The sequence below is a fragment of the Panthera leo genome, chromosome A1 (assembly GCF_018350215.1).
Source record: "Panthera leo isolate Ple1 chromosome A1, P.leo_Ple1_pat1.1, whole genome shotgun sequence".
Taxonomy (NCBI): domain Eukaryota; kingdom Metazoa; phylum Chordata; class Mammalia; order Carnivora; family Felidae; genus Panthera; species Panthera leo.
Window position 1 is genome coordinate 83,475,980 of NC_056679.1, and position 22,721 is coordinate 83,498,700.

Consider the following 22,721-nt stretch of genomic DNA (forward strand, 5'->3'; position numbering starts at 1 on the left):
AGTAACCAAATTATTGAAAAAGCCCAGATATCCATTGACTGATGAATGGACACAATGAAATATTAATCATCCACTAAAAAGTATGAAATCTTGCCATTTGCAATGATGTGGATAGAGCTGGAATGGATTATACTAAGCAAAATGAGTCAATCAGAGAAAGACAAATACCATATATTTGCACTCATATGTGGAATTTAAGAACCAAAACAGATGGACATATGGGAATGGGATACAAAAGACAAGAGAGGGAAACAAATCACAAGAGACTCTTAATGATAGAAAACAAACTGTGGGTTGACAGAGGGAGATGGGTGTGAGATCTGCTAAATGGGTGATGGGCACTAAGGAGGGAACTTGTGATAAACACTGGGTGTAGTATGTAAGTGATGAATCACTGATTTCTACAGTTTCACTATGATATATTGTGGTGTTGACCTGTTTTTGTTGATTTTGAAGGGAGTTCTCTGTGGCTCTTGAGTTTGAATGCCTGTTTCCTTCCCCAAACCTGAGAAGTTCTCAGCTACAGTGTGTTTAAATATGCCTTCTGTCCCATTTTCTTGCTCTTCTTCTTCTGAGACATCTATGATATGGATATTGTTTAATTTCATGGAATCACTTAGTTCTCTAAATCTCTTCTCTTGATCTAATAATTTCCTTTCCATCTTTTTTCACCTTCATTTTTTCCCATAATTTTATTTTCTATTTCACCTATTCTCTCCTCTGCTTTTTTTCAATTCTCACTGTCACTGTATCTAGCTCACTTTACATATCAGCTATAGCATTTTATTTTTACCTATAGCATTTTAAAATTCATTTTGACTAGTTCTTAGTTCTTTGAACTCTGCAGCAATGGTTTCTCTGGTGTCTCTCATGATTTTTTTTCAAGTATAGCTATTAGTCCTATGACTGTTGTTCTAAATTGTTTTTCAGGTATATTGTTTATATCTATTTTGAGTAATTCCCTGGATGTCATTTTTTCCTGGAATTTCTTTTGAGGAGAATTCTTCCATTTCATTATTTTGGCTAGTTTTCTGTCTTTTACATGTTTTAAAAGTGTGTTATGTGTCCTGTACCTGAGAGTACTACTATATTAAAAATAGGTCATACATTGCCCAGGGCCTGGCATTCCAAGAAGTGTTTCTGGTGTATGTTGTATATCCTCTGCTGTTGCATTTTGGCTGCTCTATCCTACTAGTCATATCTCTGCAGAGCTCCTCCTTGATTTTAGTGGTGGAGTGTTTGGACCTTTAACTAGGTGTGCTTTGATTTGTTTGTTGAATTAGTCCTGGAAAAAAAAAAAAAGGTAGGTGGGGAAAAACCTGATCCCCAAAAAAGAAACAAGGGAAAGGGGAATAAGAAAAGCAAACAGAAAATCATAAAACTATATGGCTAATTAAAAGGAAAGAGAAAGGAAAAGAAAGAAGACAAAATCAGAGGAAAAGAGAAAATAAGGAAAAAGAAACAATAAAAAAGACATATACATGTATTTATGTGTGTGTGTGTATATGCATATATATGTATGTATATATATGTATGTGTATATATATACATACATATATATACATACATATATATACATATATATATACATATGTATATATATATAAAGAAATGGCAAAAAAAAAAACCCACATCAATAACTATGAGCATGATTCCAGAAGAAAAAAAAAAGAACAAAGAGGAAAAAAAGAAGAAGAAAAATTTTTCTGTTGATGCATGGGACTGGTGGTTGTGCTGGTCAGGTGCAGAGTCCAACTGCTTTAGGTCAGTCAGTGATGCTCCAGTAAATAGTTTCCAGGTATCAGGAGTGGGGGTGGTGTAAGCCTGTCCCACCTCCACTGTGTGTCAATGTGATGCTCTTTGAAGTCCTACTTTGTGGGTGTTGGGGGGAAGATGGCATCACTACAGTCTCTCCTGTACACACCAGGGATCTTCACCATGCTGTTCAGGCAGCCCTCACAGAATAGCAAGTGTAGTCAGCTCTTCTTGCATGACAATTCTATGCCTTCCCCTTGGCTCTCAGCTGATATTCAAAATCCGAGGTCTTAAAAGACCTGGCATGGTGTGGATCCACCCCGTTCCTCCAGAATACAGCCTCTCCGCCCTGCTAATAAAAGGCCTTTAGTAGGCACCAACAGGATCTTTTGTCCTTGGGTAGGCAATAAATCCACTTCCCAAAGTAGTCCAAAAAGGGGACTATTTAACAAAGCAGGAAAAAAGTATCCAATGGAAAAAAAAGACAGTCTGTTCAGCAAATGGTGTTAGGAAAACTGGACAGTGACATGCAGAAGAATAGAACTGGGCCACTTCCTTACACCATACACAAAAATAAATTCAAAATGGATAAAAATATCTAAATGTGAGACAGGAAACTATCAAAACCCTAGAGGAGAAAACAAGCAGCAACCTCTTTGACGTCAGTTTTAGCAACTTCTTAGTAGATAAGGGAAGAAAGGGAAGAAGGGGAAGAAAGGGAAATAAAAACAAAAGTGAACTATTGGGACCTCATCAAGATAAAAAACTCTTTACAGTGAAGTAAACGATAAAAGTTTATAAGAGCAACTGACAGAATGGGAGAAGATATTTGTAAATGATATCTGATAAAGTGTTAGTATCCAAAATCAATAAAGATATTACCAAACGCAACAACAACAACAACAACAACAACAACAAAACAATCCAGTGAATAAATGCACAGAAGAGATGAATAGACACTTTTCCAAAGAAGACATCCAGATGGCTAACAGACACGTGAAATTGTTGTCAACATTACTCATCATCAGGGAAATACAAATCAAAACCACAATGAGATACTACTACCTCACACCTAGAATAATGGCTAAAATGAACCCAGGAAATAAAGAATGTTGGTGAGGATGTGGAGAAAGGAGAACGCTTTTGCACTGTTGGGAATGCAATCTGGCGCAGCCACTCTGGAAAACATTATGGATTTTCCTTAAAAAATTAAAAAATAGAACCACCCTATGATGCAGCAATTGCACTACTAGGTATTTATCCAAAGGATACAAAAATGCTGATACAAGGGCATGTGCACCCCAATATTTATAGCAGCACTATCAAGAATAGCCAAATTATGGAAAGAGGTATCAGTCCATTAGCTGATGAATGGGTAAAAAATGAATGGAGATGTATGTATGTATGTGTGTATGTGTATACATACACACATACATACATACATACACAATGGAATACTATTTGATGATGAAAAAGAATTAAATCTTGCCATTTGTGACAACGTGGATGGAACTAAATTGTGGTGTGCTAAGAGAAATAAGTTAGAGAAAGGCAAATATGATTTAATTCTTATGTGGAATTTGAGAAACACAAGAGATGAGTAAAAGGAAAGGAAAGGAAAAATAACATTAAAACAGAGAAGAAGGTAAATCATAAGTGACTCTTAAATACAGAGAACAAACTAAGGATTGCTGGAGGGCAGGTGTGTGGGGTAATTGATTAAATGTGTGATGAGCATTAAGGAGGGCACTTTTTGGGATGAGCACTAGGTGTCATATGTAAGAGATAAATCACTGGGTTCTACTACTGAAACCAAGACTACACTGTAGTATGTTAATTCATTAAAATTATATATATAATATAATATATTATATTATAAAATTATACATATCAGTGATATATAATTATATCAGTAATAATTATAATTATATATACATATATGTGTATTATATATAAATTATAAAGCATTATTGTACATGTGCTATTTTAAAACCCCATGGAAACTGAAAAAAATAAAACTGAATTTAACAAAAAAAGGATAATTTTGGGGCGCCTGGGTGGCGCAGTCGGTTAAGCGTCCGACTTCAGCCAGGTCACGATCTCACGGTCCGCGAGTTCGAGCCCCGCGTCGGGCTCTGGGCTGATGGCTCGGAGCCTGGAGCCTGTTTCCGATTCTGTGTCTCCCTCTCTCTCTGTCCCTCCCCCATTCATGCTCTGTCTCTCTCTGTCCCAAAAATAAAATAAACGTTGAAAAAAAAAATTAAAAAAAAAAAAAAAAGGATAATTTTATTCCAAAATTGTTTTTGCATTCTGCATTTCATTTAGTAGCAATAGTGTTGATACTTACGTTTTATTTTTTTTTCTTAATGTTTTGGTAGCTTTGAACAGTGAACTCAGCTGTGAAAGGAGAGATGGACTACTTTTTCATTATATGATTGTTGTAATGAATTGAGAGTGTGTTAAAGTCCCTCTAAAATGTTAATTTCTAATATTTTTGGATTTTAACAGTGTATTGCATCTTTCTAAGTAGAATAAAAAAACATTAAACCTTCAGTGATATTAAAGTTACATGGTTATAAAATGGGTATGATCAGAGGCACTGAAGTAGTATTATGCACAGTGCCTTACTTATGGGGACATAAGAAAGTCTAAGGATTTAATATATATGTAAAGTACTTAAAACTGGCTGGCACATAGAAAGTCATCAGTAAATACTAACATTAGCTTGAATTTTACAGAAGCTCACAATTAGAAAAATCCTTGTCTCACCTTAAAATCAAAACTACATCAAATTAATTTCATTTTGTGACCTAATCTCAATGAACATCACCATGTGACCTATTTCTCCCCAGTAACCAAACTTATCCAAATGTATCATTCCCAGGTCAAGTTCAATTTATGAAAAAGTATTATGTATTTCTTCTTCCTCTATACACAGAAAATAAAATGGGAATCATTTTGGAATTATGATGCTCAGGGAAATTTAGTGAAATATATGTAATTATGGGACACCTGGGTGACTCAGTTGGTTAATCATCTGACTTTAGCTCAGGTCATGATCTCACAGTTCTTGGGTTTGAGCCCTGCATTGGGCTATCTTCTGTCAGCACAGAGCCTGCTTCAGATCCTCTGTCTCCCTCTCTCTTCCAGCCCTTCCCCACTCAGTTTCTCTCCCTCTCTCAATAAATAAACATTTTTTAAAAGAGAGGGATATATGTAATTACATCATAAATGTACAAAAATCACAAGGGTAGGTGTATGTTTCTTGTTGAAAATACCCAGGAAATATGGTATTAAGGCATGGGGTCACACATATAATTTATTAAAAATACATGTTGAAGCTTTCAGAAAGGAGAAAAAAAAGAATCTACCATCTGAAGGGTAGTAGATCAAAATAATGGTAAATGGAGCAATGCCTTTGAATTTCAGAAGGAAACTGGGTATTAACCTTGAATCAAATAAAAAATAAAGAGAAAATGAAGACGTTTTTACACATACATGGACCAAAAATATTAACCTGCTATGAAGTTATTAAGAAGCTCTGTGAAAATGTTTATTAGCAAAATGAGATGAAGCCTGATGTATTATGAGTGGTGGCCCTGCTCGAGTTTGGTTGGTTGATAATCTCAATTGATAATATCTAAAGTTGGTAAACCAAGAAATAACAGCACTAGCATTAATTTAGACATGTGTCATAAATACAGTATAAATAGCTAAAAGAATTTTAAGTGGTTGGTTTTGAAAAGGAGAGGTTGGAGCAAGATCATCATTGTTTCATTATAATAGGTTTAGAATTTGAAGTTTAAATTCTGTACATGAGTACCTCAATAAAAAAAAAACTATATTAAGTTTTAGTTCTATAAAAAAATACATGTTGAAATTTATACAAATCTCTAATTTGTCTATTTGATATTTAACAGAAGGCAAAATACAATTATATATGACAGGTCAATTCATACTCCTAAAAATATTTATTCATAAAGTTCAAACTCAACTCCATATGGAAACTTTTAGTATTTTCCTGTGCGTCTGGCACTATTCCAAGTGAATGGTTGTCATCAATGAACTTGATAAGGTTTTGTGAGCAAAACCCTAGGCATTCATTCCTTTATTATCCCAATTTATACATGAAGAATCAAAGGAAATAGAAGTTAATTAACATATCTGAGGTCACTAAAAATGGTGAAGTCAGGAAAAAAAGTCCACTTGCTTTGAATTCTAAAAGACAACTATTCTGTATCAACAACCATTAAATTATGAACAGGGATTTCAACATGGCAATTTTTAAATTCTCGAGGTGGAGACATGTGGTGCTGATAAACAAATGATTATGCAAATAAATTATATTTGTTTTTAAGGGACCACACTTGTTTAATTGGGGTATTTGAAGGACAATGGAATAAATGTGTGTGTTACTCTGTACCTAAGGGAACAGAGAGGCAAACAAGTGAAATTTACCCTAAGGACAGTGCACATAGATTTTTAATTTCACACAAATCTCTGTGGTAGAGAGATTTTTTGGGGGAAGCTATTTAACCTCCTTAGCTCGTTGGTAATGCATGGTCCTGGCAACAAGGGAAGATTAATCACTCTGGATAATTTTGTTCATTCACATAGACATCTTTCTGGTGATATTCAGAGGAAAAAGTAATAAAAGGTAATCATTTCTATGTAGTATTTCAGAAAAAATAGATTCACTTGATACCAAAAATTAATTGAATATTAGGTTTTATGATGACCAAACATTATACTGCTTAGGTGAGAAGTTACTTTATTCAACATCATCAGCCTTGCCTTTTCAACACAACTACAAGTAACACTAAAAAATAATATATTTACATATTTAATTCAGTATAAATATTCGTGAAATAACAGTACTTTACTAGTTTTATGTATTTACCACATGTCTGATATCATACATTCTTAAGAAATATTCAATAACAAGAGAAGTAAAACTGGGCTAAGACAATGTTTAAATTAAATTTTATATAAATATATTTGATATTGCAAGACTAAGAGATACAATGGAATTAAGACATTGTAAAATGAGGGTGTTACCAAAATGGATAGAGGGTCTAAATATATTTGTAAATTCTATCCAGGGTAATGAATTCAGAGGGAGAGAATGGAAGGATGGATCAATAGAACCACTGGAACTGATTTTATTCTTTTGGGGCTGTTTCACCACATCCAGGCCCCAAAGGTTCTCTTCACTCTCATCTTCCTGGTTTTCCTTGCAGCCCTTGTTGGCAATGTAATGATGATGATTCTTATTTGGTTTGATTCTCGCCTCCATACTCCTATGTATTTCCTTCTCAGTCAACTCTCCTTGATGGATCTTTTATATAGCTCTACTTTTGTCCCAAAGATAGCCATTGACTTTTTGTCTGGAAGAAACAGCATTTCCTATATTGGTTGTGGAATTCAGCTTTTCCTCTTCATGACTATTGTGGGAGCAGAGTGTCTTCTTCTGGCAGTAATGGCTTATGACCGTTATGTAGCTATATGCCGCCCCCTCCATTACTCAGTACTCATGTGCCCCATAGTCTGTGCATTCATGGTGACTGGCACATGGCTAAGTGCACTTCTCAATGCCTTAATCCATGTTATCTATACTCTGAGTCTCCCTTACTGTGCTTCCAGGGAAATCCATCATTTCTTTTGTGAGATCCCAGCACTCCTGAAACTCGTTTGTGCTGACACTTCTCTTTATGAAAATGGCCTTTTTGTCAGTGGTGTTGTCTTTCTCCTTTTGCCAATATCTGCCATCATGGCCTCTTATGGCCAGATTGTTTCCACTGTTTTGGGATTAAGAGCAAACCTGGGGACAAGAAAAGCTTTGGCAACCTGTTCTTCTCATATAATTGCGGTGTCTCTCTTCTATGGAACAGCCATCATCAAATATTTTCTCCCCAAAGCCTATCACACTGCTGAGCAGGACAAAGTGGTCTCTGTCTTCTACACTATCCTTACCCCCATGCTCAACCCCCTCATCTATAGTCTACGAAACAAAGAGGTGGCTGGAGCTCTCAGGAAAGTCCTGGGAAGATGATTACCTTAATAAATTGATAAATGTTGATAATAGTAGATGAAATGACAGATCTTGTTTGCAGAAGGATATTACTACAACAGAGACAGGCAATATACAGAAAGTAAATGCTACTTGTCTGTAGACACTTCATGGCTAATTTCACTCTATCTTTGGCACACTGCTAATGGAGCAGAGCACTGTTATGCCTCATATAATCTTTCAAATTTATTAAGCAAAATGCTGTAAGTTAGAAATAAACCAGTCAGCAATCAATATAAAACATAGCTGTTTTTATTGTCTTTATTTTTGTATTAAACAAAAGGAAAATGTGGACCCCATGTGACGCTGACCCCATACTAAGTTTTATACTAATTCTTCCTAAAAATATTAACATTGTGAAACCCTTTCTTATGCATGTGTACTATGATAAAATTCTTGTTTTGAAGCATAGGGAAAAAATAAGAGAGACAGTGTCAAATCAAGAAACAAAATTTTAATTATAGAGGACAAACAGGTGGTTACCAGAGGGCAGGAGGTGGAGGGATGGGTTAAATAGATGATGGAGATTAAGCAGCGTACTTGGGGTGATGAGCACAGGGTGATGTATGGAAGTGTTGAATTACTATATTGTATACCTGAGACAAATATAACACTGCATGTAAACTAACTGGCATTAAAATAAAAACTTAAAATAAAAAAAGAATCCTATTTTGGATTTTTTTTTCATATTGCTTTTGCCCAAGTATTATTTCAGGTCTTCATATTTTCTTATATATTTAACTGGTTTATTATCTTTAATTAATTAATGCATTATTTTTTATTTTTTAATTCAAGTATAAAAAACAGTGTTATATTAGTTTCAGGTGTATCATTTTTTTAATATATGATTCCAGGCATGATTTTTAAAAATATTTATTTATTTATTTTTTGAGAAAGAGAGAGAGTGAGCAGGGGAGGGATAGTGAGAGAGGGGGACAGAGTTTCTGAAGCAATCTCTGTGCTGACAGCAGAGAATCTGATATGAGGCTCAAACTCATGACCCGTGAGATCATGATCTGAGCAGAAGTCAGATGCTTAAACAACTGAGCCACCCAGGTGCCCCCAGGTGTATCATTTTAAACAATTTACTTAAAAACATCCCCTCATTATTTCTCTTATGCCTTAATCCTATGGCCATAAATTACATGTTTGAATTACTATAACTTTGTAACAAAGATTTTTCTTACCCCTTCATAATGTTTGAAAACCCATTTAACTACTGTTTAAAATTAGAAGTTGTCACATACAAATATAAATGCTAATAGAAAAATCCCTAGGTTTTGAAACAAGGGATCTATATTTGTCCATGGACCATCAGATGAAACTAACTACCCCTATGTTCTTCAGTCAGGAAATCAAGTGGCTTTCTATCATTGGCCACCCTTCTCATATGTACATTTTTATTCATGTGTTAGCAAACAGAGTTTTCTAGAGCTAAGTTTGCTATAAATTTTATAGAGAAATATTTACTATTTCCTTAGTAATAATTAATAAATATATATAATTATATATATACAATTAATATATATGTTGAATGCTAACATATATACAATATAAATGTTTTGATACCTACATATGGAAGGGTAAAGTTTTACATAAATTTATAATCCACTCATCACTGTGAATTCTTTCTTGCTTTGCTTATTTTGTCCAATTGGTTAATTTAAAAACGTATTTTAATTATATTTTACCAATAGTGAAAAACTTTTAAAATACATTTTCTACATTTTAAAGTTGTTTTCTTTGTTCTTAATCTTCATAGTTGAGTGTTCATACCTTTTGACTGAGAAAATATTTTTCCAGCAATGAGCATATTAATTTTTTATCTGCCAAATGAGAATAGCATTTATTATTTCCTGCTGCCTTATTGTATTTCATGTGTCAAAATTCAGGAATACAGGAACAAAAGTATTAGATGACTAAACTAGTAAATCATAAGAGTATATTGTGCATATGAAAATAGTTTGTAAACTGGGAACTCTCAAACCAATGGTGGAATGAGACTCACATGTATATTGTTATAAGAAAGCTTATAGAGTGAGAATATTTATAATAATTGGTTATAATATTAGAGCTTCCTCAGTAATAGATGATTGGTTAAAAGTGGTTGCTTCATGGGGTGCCTGGGTGGCTCAGTTGGTTAAGCACCAACTCTTAATTTCGGCTTTGGTCATGATCTCAGGGTTTGTCAGTTTGCCACCCATCTTGGGCTCTGCACTGACAGTGTGGAGTCTGCCTAGGATTCTTTCTCCCTCTCTCTTTGCCTTTCCCCCATACTCTCTGTCTCTTAAAATAAATAAATAAACTTTTTTTTAAGTGGTTGCCTCATGTCAACTTGTGGGAAAAGTTTGTTTCATTTATGATTTTCAGAGGAATTTATAAAAAGTGGTCCATGTTATGTTTGTGGGTTTTTTATTTTTTTGCATAATAAATTAAATTTTGTTTGTATGGCTTAATTGGTTTTGTCTGCTCAGGTAATTTTCAAGTCTGGTATCTATTTGTGTTTGATTTTAGAAAAGGGTCAGATTCAAATATGGGCATTATGCCACCAAAAATTAAGTTTCAGGTTATTACAAAGAAATAGATTATCTCTAGGTAAAATCAGTGTGTGCTCAAAAGATTCTTGCTCTATCCATAACTTAGATATAAAGAGAAAATATCAAATCCCAAGGAGATATTGCTGAAATTAAACTATCAGTTTATAATCACACTGTAAGGTGAATACAAGGAAAGATTGTATGCATTCATGCTTAATGGTGCAGACATTTAATTGTATTAAAATTATTGATGAATAATTATACTTCAAGTCATATCACGTAGGACAACCAGAATATAATAAATCTTCAAAATGAGATTTATCTCTCTGCAAATCATTTTTTTTAATTTTAAGGATTTTACTGATAAATTATTTGTGTTTTGTGATTCCTATTCTCTGAGTGCTGATAGGAATGCTTTTGTTCTTTACGTTTCATTTTGTTTTGTTTTGTTTCAAATATTGATTTAAATTCCAGTTAATTAACACACACTGTAATATTAATTTCAAGTGTTGAATTTAGTGATTCATCACTTACATACAGCACCCAGTGCTCATCACAAGTGTCTTCTTTAATACCCATCACACATTTAACCCATTGCCCACCAAACACTCAAGAAACACTCAGTTTGTTCTCTACAGTCAAGAGTCTGTTTTATGATTTGCCTCTCTCTTTTTTCCCCTATGTTTATCTGTTTTGTTTCTTAAAGTCCACATATGGGTGAAATTCTATGGTATTTGTGTTTTTCTGACTTATTCTGCTTAGCATAATAGTATCTATCTCTATGCATGTTGTTGAAAATTGAAAGATTTCATTTTTTATGCCTGAGCAATATTTCACTGCATGTGCATGCATGTGTGTGCATAGGCAGAATACATGAATAGACATTTTTCTAAAGAAGACATACAGATGCTTAAGAGACACATGGAAAAATTCTCAACATCACACATTATCAACAAAACACAAATAAAAAGTACAATGAGATATGACCTTACATCAGTCAGTTGCTAAAATTAACAACACACGAAAAAACAGATGTTAGTGAAAATGCAGGGAATGGAGAATCCTCTTAAACTGTTAGTCAGAATGCAAACTGGTGTAGTCACTCTGGAAAACAGTATGGAGGATCCACAAAAAGTTAAAAATAGAACTACCCTACATCCAGAAATTCCACTACACTGTATTTCCCAAAGGAAACAAAAATATTGATTTGAAGATGCACATGTAGACCAATGTTTATAGCAGCACTATCAACATAGCTAAATTATGTAAAGAGACCAAATATTTATTTTCATCTTATAATATGCTATTTATCTAGGTACAGTTTGACTGAGTCCCACTTGTTTTTATATATTGTTTGAACTCTTTAGTCCTTATATATGTAACTATTACATTAAAAGTTACTATACTTTTACCTAAAGGATACAAAAATACTGATTCAATGGGATACATGCACCCTGATGTTTATGGCAGCTTTGTGAACAATAGCCAAATTTAGGAAATATTCCAAATACCCATCAACTGATAAATGGATAAAGAAGTTGTAGTTATTCAGTGATTAAAAAAAAAAGAATGAAATCTGGCCATTTTCAATGACACATGTGAAGCTAGAGACTATTAGGCTATGCAAAGTAAATCAGAGAAAGACAAATACCATGATTTCACTCATATGTGGAATTTAAGAAACAAACAGATGAACATAAGGGAAAGGAAAAAAAAACAAGAAAGAGAGAGACAAATCATAAAAGAAACTCTTAACTATATATAAACAAATTATCTTCATCTATTCATCAGTTGATGTACATAAGCAACTAATACCTAGGCAAGGCAAAAACAACACAGAAAAAAAAAGAACAAATGAATGAATGAATGAATGAATTAAAATAAAACAGAAAGAAAGAAAAAACCCCACAAAACTATAGGCCAATTTCCCTGATTAATATTGAGGTAAAATACCTCAAAAATTATTAACAAACACACATTAAAAAATTCATTAAAAGTATTATTCACTAAAATCAAGTGGGACTTATTTCAGGGATGCCAGAATGGCTAAGTAATCACAAATCAATGTGATATACCACATCAATAAAACAAAGGATAAAAATCATATGATCAACAGATTCAGAAAAAGAATTTAACTAAACTCAACATATGTTCATGATTAAAACTCAACAGAGTTGGCTTAGTGGGAATAAACCTTAACATAGTAAAGGCCATATATCTGAGACCACAACTAACATTTTACTCAATAGACATAAACTGTGAGCTTTACCAGTAAGGTTAGGAATTAAGACAAGGATGTCCATTCTTGCCACTTTCATTCAACAGTACTGGAAGCCCACCACAGAAATCAGATATGAAAAATAATTTAGACCATACACATTGGTAAAGAAAATGTTAAACTGTTACTATTTGCAGATAACATAAAAACTTCAACAAATAACTGTAATGGAATAGTTTAGTAAAAGTTTAGTAAAAGTTTAGTAAAGTTGCAATTCCACACACAGTACACACTAATAATAAACTGGTAGAAAAAGAAATTAGAAAACAATTTAATTTAAATCCACACCATCCCAAATAAGACTAATAGGAATAAACTTACCAAGAGATAAAATATCTGTACTTGGAAAAGTATAAAACATTGATGAAAGAAACTGAAGATGACACAGACAAATGGAAAGATATTTAATGCTCAAGTTGTGACAGAATTAAAGTCTGTATAACATGAAACAGTCTACAGCAACAATGCAATACCTATGAAAATACCAACAGCATTTTTCACAAAAATCAAACAAATAACACTAAAATTTGCATCAAACCACAAAAACTCCGAATAACCAAAGGAATCTTGAGAAAGAAAAACAAAATTCAAGGTAACACAATTCCACATCTTAATATATGCTACAAAGCTATAGTGGATAAAACAGTGTGGTGGTGGCACAAAAATAGACACAATGAGTGAAGGGGAGTAGGAGATACAGGCTTCCAGTTATGTAATAAATAAGTAGTTTAAATAAAAGGCACACTAAAATAATATAGCCAATGACATTGTAATAATGTTGTACAATGAAAGAATTTACATACTCTTCTGGTGAACAGAGCGTAACATTAAACTTATTGAATCAGCATGTTATACACTTAAAATGAATGTAACACTGAATGGAAACTACTCTCAAGTAAAAAAAAAAAGACAGAGATCATCAAAAGTTTAAAAATAATAAGTAAAACTCTACATTGTATATAATAAACTGACTTTATAAAGTTGCAACTAATTTCAAATCAAAGGGATAATGACATTTCAAGCTAGTGGTAATGAAAAGAGAGTTATACTAATTTTTGGAAAATACTTCAAACCAAAGAATATTACAAAGGGTCAAGGAAGGCATTACAAATGTAAAAACAGATCAATTTTCCAAGAAATAACAGTCTTAAACACTTATCCACCTAACTGCAGAATTGCATATCCCAACCTGGTAAAACTGAAAGAAAAAGAAAAAAAAATGGAGACAAATACTGGTAAGACTGCAAGGAAAACTAAACAAATTCACTATTATGGTTGACGTATTCAACACTACTCTTTCAATAAACAGATAAAGCAGGTAGAAAATCAATTAGAATGTAGGCGACCTAAACGCCACCAATAAAATTGATCTCATTGTTATTTATAGGATATTGAATAGATTAAATACGTATTCCTCTCAAACTCCTCCAACAATTTTTGAGAAGGAATAAATGCTCCCAGAAACATTTTAATTAACCCACTATTACCCAAACCATACCAGAAGGCCACAGAAAAAGATAATTACAGGCCAATATAACTAATCAAAATGGATGCAAAAAATGTTCAACAAAGTATTAACAAACTCAATTCAGCAATACATTAAAGGGTCCACACCAGGACCAAATGGGATTAATTCTGGAAATGTAAGGATGTTTCAGCATTTTCAGATCAATCAACAGGATACACCACATTAACAAAATGGTGGCTAGACAGTACATGATAGCAGTTGAGTTGGCAGAGGAGAAGGGAGACCCTAAGCTTGTCTTGTCCCTTGAACACAGCTATATAGTTGTCAAATCTTGTTGAACACACAAACAAAACAAAAACAAAAACAAAAACAAAAAACAGCTTGAGGTCTGAACAAACATTGCAAGACCTTATGTAGACAGAAGACCACCATTTGAAAGGTAGGAGATGCAGAGAGTTCACCTGGAGACCTATTGTTCTGGGTCTGGCCATGGGGAGCAAGCCAGCTTAAGAAGCCTACCACAAATGAGTATAAGCAGCAGAGGTAAAACCTGAAGTTTTAGCAGTCCGCTTCCCTGGGGGAAGCGCCTAGCTTAAAGGTGTTCAAGTGGAGGGGCGCCTGGGTGGCTCGGTCGGTTGAGTGTCCGACTTCGGCTCAGGTCATGATCTCACAGTCCGTGAGTTCGAGCCCCGCGTCAGGCTCTGTGCTGACAGCTCAGAGCCTGGAGCCTGTTTCAGATTCTGTGTCTCCCTCTCTCTGTGACCCTCCCCCATTCATGCTCTGTCTCTCTCTGTCTCAAAAATAAATAAAAACGTTTAAAAAAAATTAAAAAAAAAAAAAAAAAAAAAGGTGTTCAAGTGGAAAAGCAGGGTACAATCCCAGGAGTGACAGGGTAATCTGAGGATTCCTTGGGTCACAAGAAAGATGGGTCATACCAAGTGCTGTCCTGTTTCCAGGAATAAGACAGAAACTCACTCCAGCTGAGGGTGCAAGCAAGGGTGCCCACTTTCCGTTCTGTTTTGACATAAACCCTGAACAGAAGTGCAGTCACACCACTGCTTGTTTCATACAGTCCTGCAAAAGTATAGTAAGACCCTACCCCAGAGGAAGAATGGGGGTCCACATGGTGGGTATTCCTAAAATTTGGAGTTTTGAGACTCAGTCATGTGCCTAAAATAAACACACACACACACACACACACACACACACACACAAACAAAACAAATGTGGACACAGTCTTGGTGAATGTGTGGTTCTGACAGAAACTGAGGACACAAGAAGGGTGATTGTTTTTCTGTAAGGTTTCACGGCACAGATATTCAGCTCCTGAGCTATAGAGCTGGACCAGACCACATTCCTTCTGCTTTTCAGAGCTGAAAGCCTTCAGGGAGCAAAACAGCACCACTTATTGGAAACGGGAACATTTATGCCAAACCCCATTCCCCTGCACCCAGGAGATGCATTTCCACTGAAATAGGTCAGCCTGAGAATGAACACAGCAGGCCCCTCCCCCTAGAAGACCAGCACAAACAACTCCTTTGCACCAAGTCCAAGATCATATTTCTGCTCTAGGGGAAATAGGATCTAACTTCCATTTTACTTATATATAAATAAAAAAAATAGTAATAATAAAAGGGATAAAAGGAATTAAAAATAATACATGAAAAAATATTAAAAAGTATATTTTTAATTTATTTTTTGTTTTATTTTATTTTATTTTATTTCATTTTATTTTACTTTATTTTTAGATACAGATTCCATTATCTAGACCAAAACACTCAGGATCTAGTTTTTTGTTTGTTTGTTTCTTTATGCTTTTTGCTTGCTTGTTTTTAGTTTTTTTTTTTTTTCCCCTTGGTCTGTGGGTTCTTTACTATTTTTTATTTCTTTGGTATATTCTTTTCTGGACAAAATGACAAATGGAGAAATTCACCCCAAAAGAAAGAACAGGCAATAGAACTCATGGACAGGGATTTAATCAAGACTGACATAAGTAAGATGTCTAAACTAGAATTTAAAACCATGATTATAAGAATACTGCCTGGGGGCACCTGCGTGGCTGAGTGGGTTGAGCATCTGACTTCAGCTTAGGTCATGATTTCGTGGTTTGTGAGTTTGAGCCCTGCATCAGTCTAACTGCTGTCATCACAGAGCCTGCCTAGGAGTTTCTGTCTCTCCTCTCTGTGCTCCTCCCCCACTTGCACACTCTCTCTCAAAAATAAATACAAAATTAAAAAAGATATATAATACTGGCTCAAGTTAAAAACAAACAAAAAAACAAACACAGAAGACAGCAGACAATCTCTTTCTACAGAGATAAAAGAACTAAAATTTAGTCAGGCTGAAATAAAAAATTCTATAATCAAGATATAACCCCAAATGGATGTCATGACAGCTGGAATGGATGAAGCAAAGCAGTGAATTGGTGATATAGAAGATTATAGAAAATTATGAAAAATTATGAAATTAATGAAGCTGAAAAGAAGAGGGATACAAAAGCCAAAGATCACAATACAAGACTCAGAGAACTCAGCAATGTATTAAAGAAGAATAACATTTGTATCATAGGAGTCCCAGAAGATAAAGAGAGAGGAAGGGACAGATGGTTTATGTGAGTAAATTATATCTGGGGAAGGACACAAACATCGAATCAAAGAAGCACAGAGAACTCCCATTAAATTCAGCAGAAATTTAACATCACCAAGACATATAATCAAATTCACAAAATATTAAGACAAGGAAATAATCTTGAAAACAACAAAGAAAAAAAGTCCTTAAACAGCAAGGGAAGATACATCAGGCTCACAATGGATCTGTCCACAGAAACCTGGCAGGCCAGAAAGGAGTGGCAGATGTTTTCAACATGCTGAATGGGAAAAATATGCTGACAATAACTCTTTATCCAACAACACTGTCATTTAGAATAGGAGAGATAAAGAGATTTCCAAACAAACAAAGACTAAAGGAGTTTGTGACCACTAAATTAACCCTGCAAGATATTTTAAGAGGGACTTTTTTAGTGGAGGAAAAAAAAAAGAAAAAAAAGGACAGAGCAAAAGACCAAAAGCAACAAAGACTAAAAAGGACAAGAGAATATTACAAGAAACACCAACACTACAGGCAACTCAATAACACTAAATTCATATCTTTCAATAATCATTTTGAATGTAAATGGACTAAATTCTCCGATCATAAGACATAGGGTATCAGAAGGGGAAAAAAAAAAAAAGATCCATCTGTATGTTGCCCACAAGAGACTCATTTTATACCTAAAGATACATGCACACTGAAAATGAAGGGGTGGAGAACCATCTATAATGCTAATTCACATCAAAAGAAAGCCAGAGTAGCCATACTTATTTCAGACCAAGACTTTAAAACAAAGACTGTAACATGAGATAAAGAAGGGCATTATTTCATAATTAAGGGGCCTATCCATCAAGAGCTAAAAATTGTAAATGTTTATGCCCCTATCTTGAAGACCCCAAATGTATAAATCAATTAATAACAAGCATAAATAAACTTGTAAATAACAAACATTAATAATAACAACAAAAATAACAGGCGACTTTAACACCTTACACTAATGGAAAGATTATCAAAGCAGAAAATCAACAAGAAGACAATGGCTTTGAATGACACACTGGAACAGATGGACTTAAAAGAAACATTCAGAACATTTCATCCTAAAGCAGCAGAATATACATGCTTCTCAAGTGCACATGGAATACTGAAGAATTCTACATTTAAAAAGAGTTAATACCTATTCTTCTCAAACTGTTCCAAAAAAATAGAAATGTATGGAAAACTTCCAAACTCATTCTATGAAGCCAACATTACCTTGATTCCAAAACCAGACAAAAGCCACAGTAAAAAGGAGAATTACAGGCCAATATCCCTGATGAACTTGGATGTAAAACTTCTTAACACAATACTAGAAACAGTACATTAAAAGATATATTTACCATGATGTAGTTGGATTTATTCCTGGGCTGCAGGGCTGTTTCTGTATTTGCAAATCAATCAATGAGATACACTTAATAAAGAAAGGATAAGAACCATATGATCCTGTCAATAGAGGCAGAAAAAGCATTTGACAAAATATAGCATCCACCCTTGATAAAAACCCCAACAAAGTGAGGATAGATGGACCATTCCTCAACATCATAGAGGCAATATAAGAAAGACCACAGCTAATACCATTGTCAATGGAGAAAAATAGAGCATTTCCTATATGGTAAGGAAAAGGACAAGGATGTCCACTGTCAGCATTTCTATTTAACATAGTACTGCAAGTTACAGCCTCAGGAAGAAGACAAAAAAAAAGTTTCCTCAAGAAAGTAAAAATAGAACTATCCTACAAAAAAAACAGTTACACCGTTAAGTGTTTACCCAAAGGATACAAAATACAGATTTGAAGGGGCTACATACACCCTAATGTTTATAGAAGCAATATCAACAATAGCCAAACCATGAGGAGATCCCAAATGTCCATTGACTGATGAATGGATAAAGAAAATATGGTGTATATATATGTTGTATACATAGATGCATATACATCTATGTACATATACATACATACATACATACATACATACATAATGGAATAATAGTCATCAAAAAGAATGAAATCTTGGGGCGCCTGGGTGGCGCAGTCGGTTAAGCGTCCGACTTCAGCCAGGTCACGATCTCACGGTCCGTGAGTTCGAGCCCCGCGTCAGGCTCTGGGCTGATGGCTCAGAGCCTGGAGCCTGTTTCCGATTCTGTGTCTCCCTCTCTCTCTCTGTCCCTCCCCCTTTCATGCTCTGTCTCTCTCTGTCCCACAAATAAATAAACGTTGAAAAAAAAAAAAAAAAGAATGAAATCTTTCCATTGACAATGACATAGATGGAACTAGAATATTTTATGTTAAGTGAAATAAGTCAATCAGTGAAAGACAAATACCATATGATTTCACTCATATGTGGAATTTAAGAAATAAACCTGATGAACATATGGGAAGGGAGGAAGAAAAAGAAGATAGGGAAAGAGACCACAGGAAACTTTTAACTATAGAGAACAAACTGAATGTTAATGGAAGGAAGTAGGTTGGAGATGGGCTAGATGGGTGATTGGTATTAAAAAGGGCACCTGTTTTGATGAACACTGGGATGTTTTATGTAAGGATGAATCACTGAATTCTTCTCCTGAAACCAATATTGCACTTGATGTTAACTAACTAAGATTCAAATTTAAAAATAAAGAAATTACATGATTATCTCAATAGATGCCAAAAATCAGTTGAAAAAAAAATCAACTTACATTTGTAATAAAAAAAAGTATTAACAAGTGGGTGTAGATATAGCATACCTCAACATTACAAAGACCATCTATTTCAAGTCCTTATGTAACATCATACTCAACTACGAAAAGGTGCAATGTTTTCCATTAAGGTTAGGAACAAAATAAGGATGGTAACACTTGCCATTTTTATTCAATATAATATTGAAAGTCCTAGCTAGAGTAACTAGGTTAGGTCAATAAATAAAAGGCATACAAATTGCAAAAAAGTAAATGAAACTGTCACTATTTGCAGATGACATAATTTTATATACAGAAAACTCTAAAGCCTCCATAAAAAGAAAAAACTTTTAGAAGTAATAAATTTGGTAAAGTTACAGGATGCAAAATCAATATGCAAAAATCTGTTGAAATTGTATTCATTAACAATGAACTGTAAGAAAAGTAAATATAAAAATCACATTTAAAATTTTATCAAAAAGAAAAAAAAACTCTAGGAATAAATTCAACCAAGGAAATTAAAGACCTGTACAGTGGAATCTATAACACATTGGTATTATAAATTCAAGAAATTACTAGTAAATAGAAAGATATTCCATGCTCATGGATTAGAGGAATTGAAATTATTAAAATATCCATATTGCCCAAAGCAATATATACAGTCAAATCAATCTCTATCAAAATTCCAATGTCATTCTTCACATAATTAGAACAAATAATTCTAAAATTCTATGGAAAAACAGATGATCCCTAATAGCCAAAATAATCTTGAGAAAAAATGATTAAAGGCATCACACCCCTGATTTCAAATGATGTAATTGAAACAGGTATGGTATTGGCATAAATAGATACATAAAAGAGTAGAAAAGAATGGAGTTCAGAAATAAACACACACATATATTATTATGACATAGGAACCAACAATATACAATGGAGAACATTTCTCATCAAGAAATGATGCTTGGAAAATGGATAGACCTATGCAAAAGAATAAAATTGGACCAATATCTTAAACCATACACAAAATTTAATTGAAAATGGATTAAGTATTGAATGGCTTATTGGGCCAACATGTGGAGAAGTAGGGGGATCTGTACTTCCCATGTCTCTCAAACAAAGAAGTGTTGAAGCCAAATGACTTTGAACTCCAAGAGTCTGGGGGGAAAAGAGAATGAATCTACTTGGAAGAAAATGAGACAACTTGAGAAACCATAGGTGGGTGATAGCAAACTGGAAGAGATAAAACCAGCCTCGTAGGCATGGAGGGGAGGGATCCCCTTCTGCAGAGAGACAAAGGGAAGAAAAAGAGTGGCTGGGGAAGTGTAGGACTGTATCTTGAGAAGAGAAAAGCCTCGATCTGGGAGTGAGAAGGAACCTATCTCTAACTGCAGGGCTTTCTTCAGACAGGGGCCGGCTCCCTGTTTGCACACCTGGGGAGGAGGGGAGTCAACTCTGGGTTCAGTGGTAGAACAGGGTCACAGTCCACAGAAGGAGAAAGCAGTCCCCTCCCTGGAGGGCAGTGCAAAAGAACAAAGCCTGCCTGTGTCTGCCACCCTCAGGCTCCGTGGCTAGGTAAAGGATGCAGTCCACAGGAGGAGAAAGTGGCCCTTCCTTGGAGCCTTGTGGGAAAAGACAAAGCCTGCCTGAATCCACCACCCCATGGCTCAGTGGTGGAGTCATTGGCGCGGTTCTCAGCAGGAAAAGGTGGTCCTCCCTGAAGTGTGGTGGCACAAAGCCAGCTGAGACCACTTATCGAGCTTCACAGAGAGGCGCTTCTCCAGTACCAGAGTGCACAGAGCAGGACTTTGAATTCCAGACAAACGCTGGGCCAGGGAAGTCATTGGAGTGAGAAGGACTGCCCCATCTGGACCCGTGACACAGTCAGGACAACACAAAAGGACTCCACCAGGTCGTGGAGAAGAGACTGGGGGATGGCCATTTCCCATCCCCCACCACCACCATCAAGGAGGTGCCTCAGGGATCAGTCCTGGGGCCCATAGTGGAGGTGGGACCAACCTATGCCAAACCACACCACTCAGTGCTGGGTAACTTCATATCTGCAGGAACCAGATAGATGCTGTGCAACCAGATGGCTGCATCATCCAGACCAGTGATGCTGCATAGCGTGGATTAATGCCAGGACAATTCTTGTTATTTAAATATATTCTCCCTTCCTATCCCTTCCTTCCTCTAGGCTAGTTACTCTGGTTGTTGGTTTGTTTAAGCAGACATGTTTAATCAATTCCCTAGATACATGTTCTACATCTCCTTCAGTGCTTTCCTTACTCTCTGGAATAATCAAGCCACATAATTTCTCTGTCTGGGTAACTTTATCTTAATTTTTCCCCTGGCCCCCTTCTTTATTTTCCTCTCTCTCTGTCTCTAGATTGAGCCATTTAGTCTCTATGCCCCATTAATGTTTATTTTCTCATTGTCCCTGCCCCTGTCATTTCTCTGTATGTATGTGCTCTTCCATCAGCACTGCCTCCTCCCTTTTCTTTACTTGTAGTTGGTGTTTCTGTTGTTTTTTTTGTTTTGTTTTGTTTTTTTGTTTTTTTGTATTTTGGACTGTTTTGTGTCTGCGTGTGTGTGTGCGTGTGTTTTGTCCATTTGTTTGTTTTATGTGTATATATGTTTTTGTGTCATTGTTTCCTGTTTGTGTGTTTATTTTCTTTTCCAGGACTACTTCAAGAAACAAATCAAAACACACCTCATGGAGGGTCTGAAACATCACTATGAATAGAGAAATAAAATAACCAAAGGCACAACAACAGAGAGCAAGTAAAACTCTAAAAAACACCTGCTAAATTGCCAGGCCATGGACAGTGTGTGACCCTCTCTTTAATATAACAGTGCTTACAGAGGCAGAGCACATAAGAAACTTTTAAAACTCATAAGGGACAGAAAACTAGGCAAAATGACCAAATGGAAGAATTTCCCTCAAAAGAAATTCCAGGAAGAAGTGAGAGCTAAATAATTCATCAAAACAGATTTAAGAAATATAACTGAACAAGAATTTAAAATAATGGTCATAAGATTAATCATTCGGCTTGAAAAAGGCATAGAAGACAGAGCATTGATTATTGTAGAGATCAAAGGACTAAAGAATAGTCATGATGAATTAAGAAATGCTATAAATGAGGTGCAAAATAAAATGGAGGCTGCCACAGTGTGGATTCAAGAGGCAGAGGAGAGAATAGGTGAATTAGAAGATAAAATTATGGATGGGGCACCTGGGTGGCTCAGTCGGTTAAGTATCCGACTTCGGCTCAGGTCATGATCTCACGGTTTGTGAGTTCAAACCCCACGTTGGGCTCCGTGTGGACAGCTCAG

General features: G+C 35.1%; 1 protein-coding gene across 1 annotated transcript; it reads left to right on the forward strand.

Annotated features, from left to right (window-relative positions):
- Positions 1–6,880: 6,880 nt before the first annotated feature.
- On the forward strand, positions 6,881–7,807 carry LOC122229515 (olfactory receptor 56-like). The gene has a single exon (XM_042954731.1). The coding sequence runs from the start codon at positions 6,881–6,883 to the stop codon at positions 7,805–7,807; it is 927 nt and encodes a 308-aa protein (XP_042810665.1).
- Positions 7,808–22,721: the final 14,914 nt, after the last annotated feature.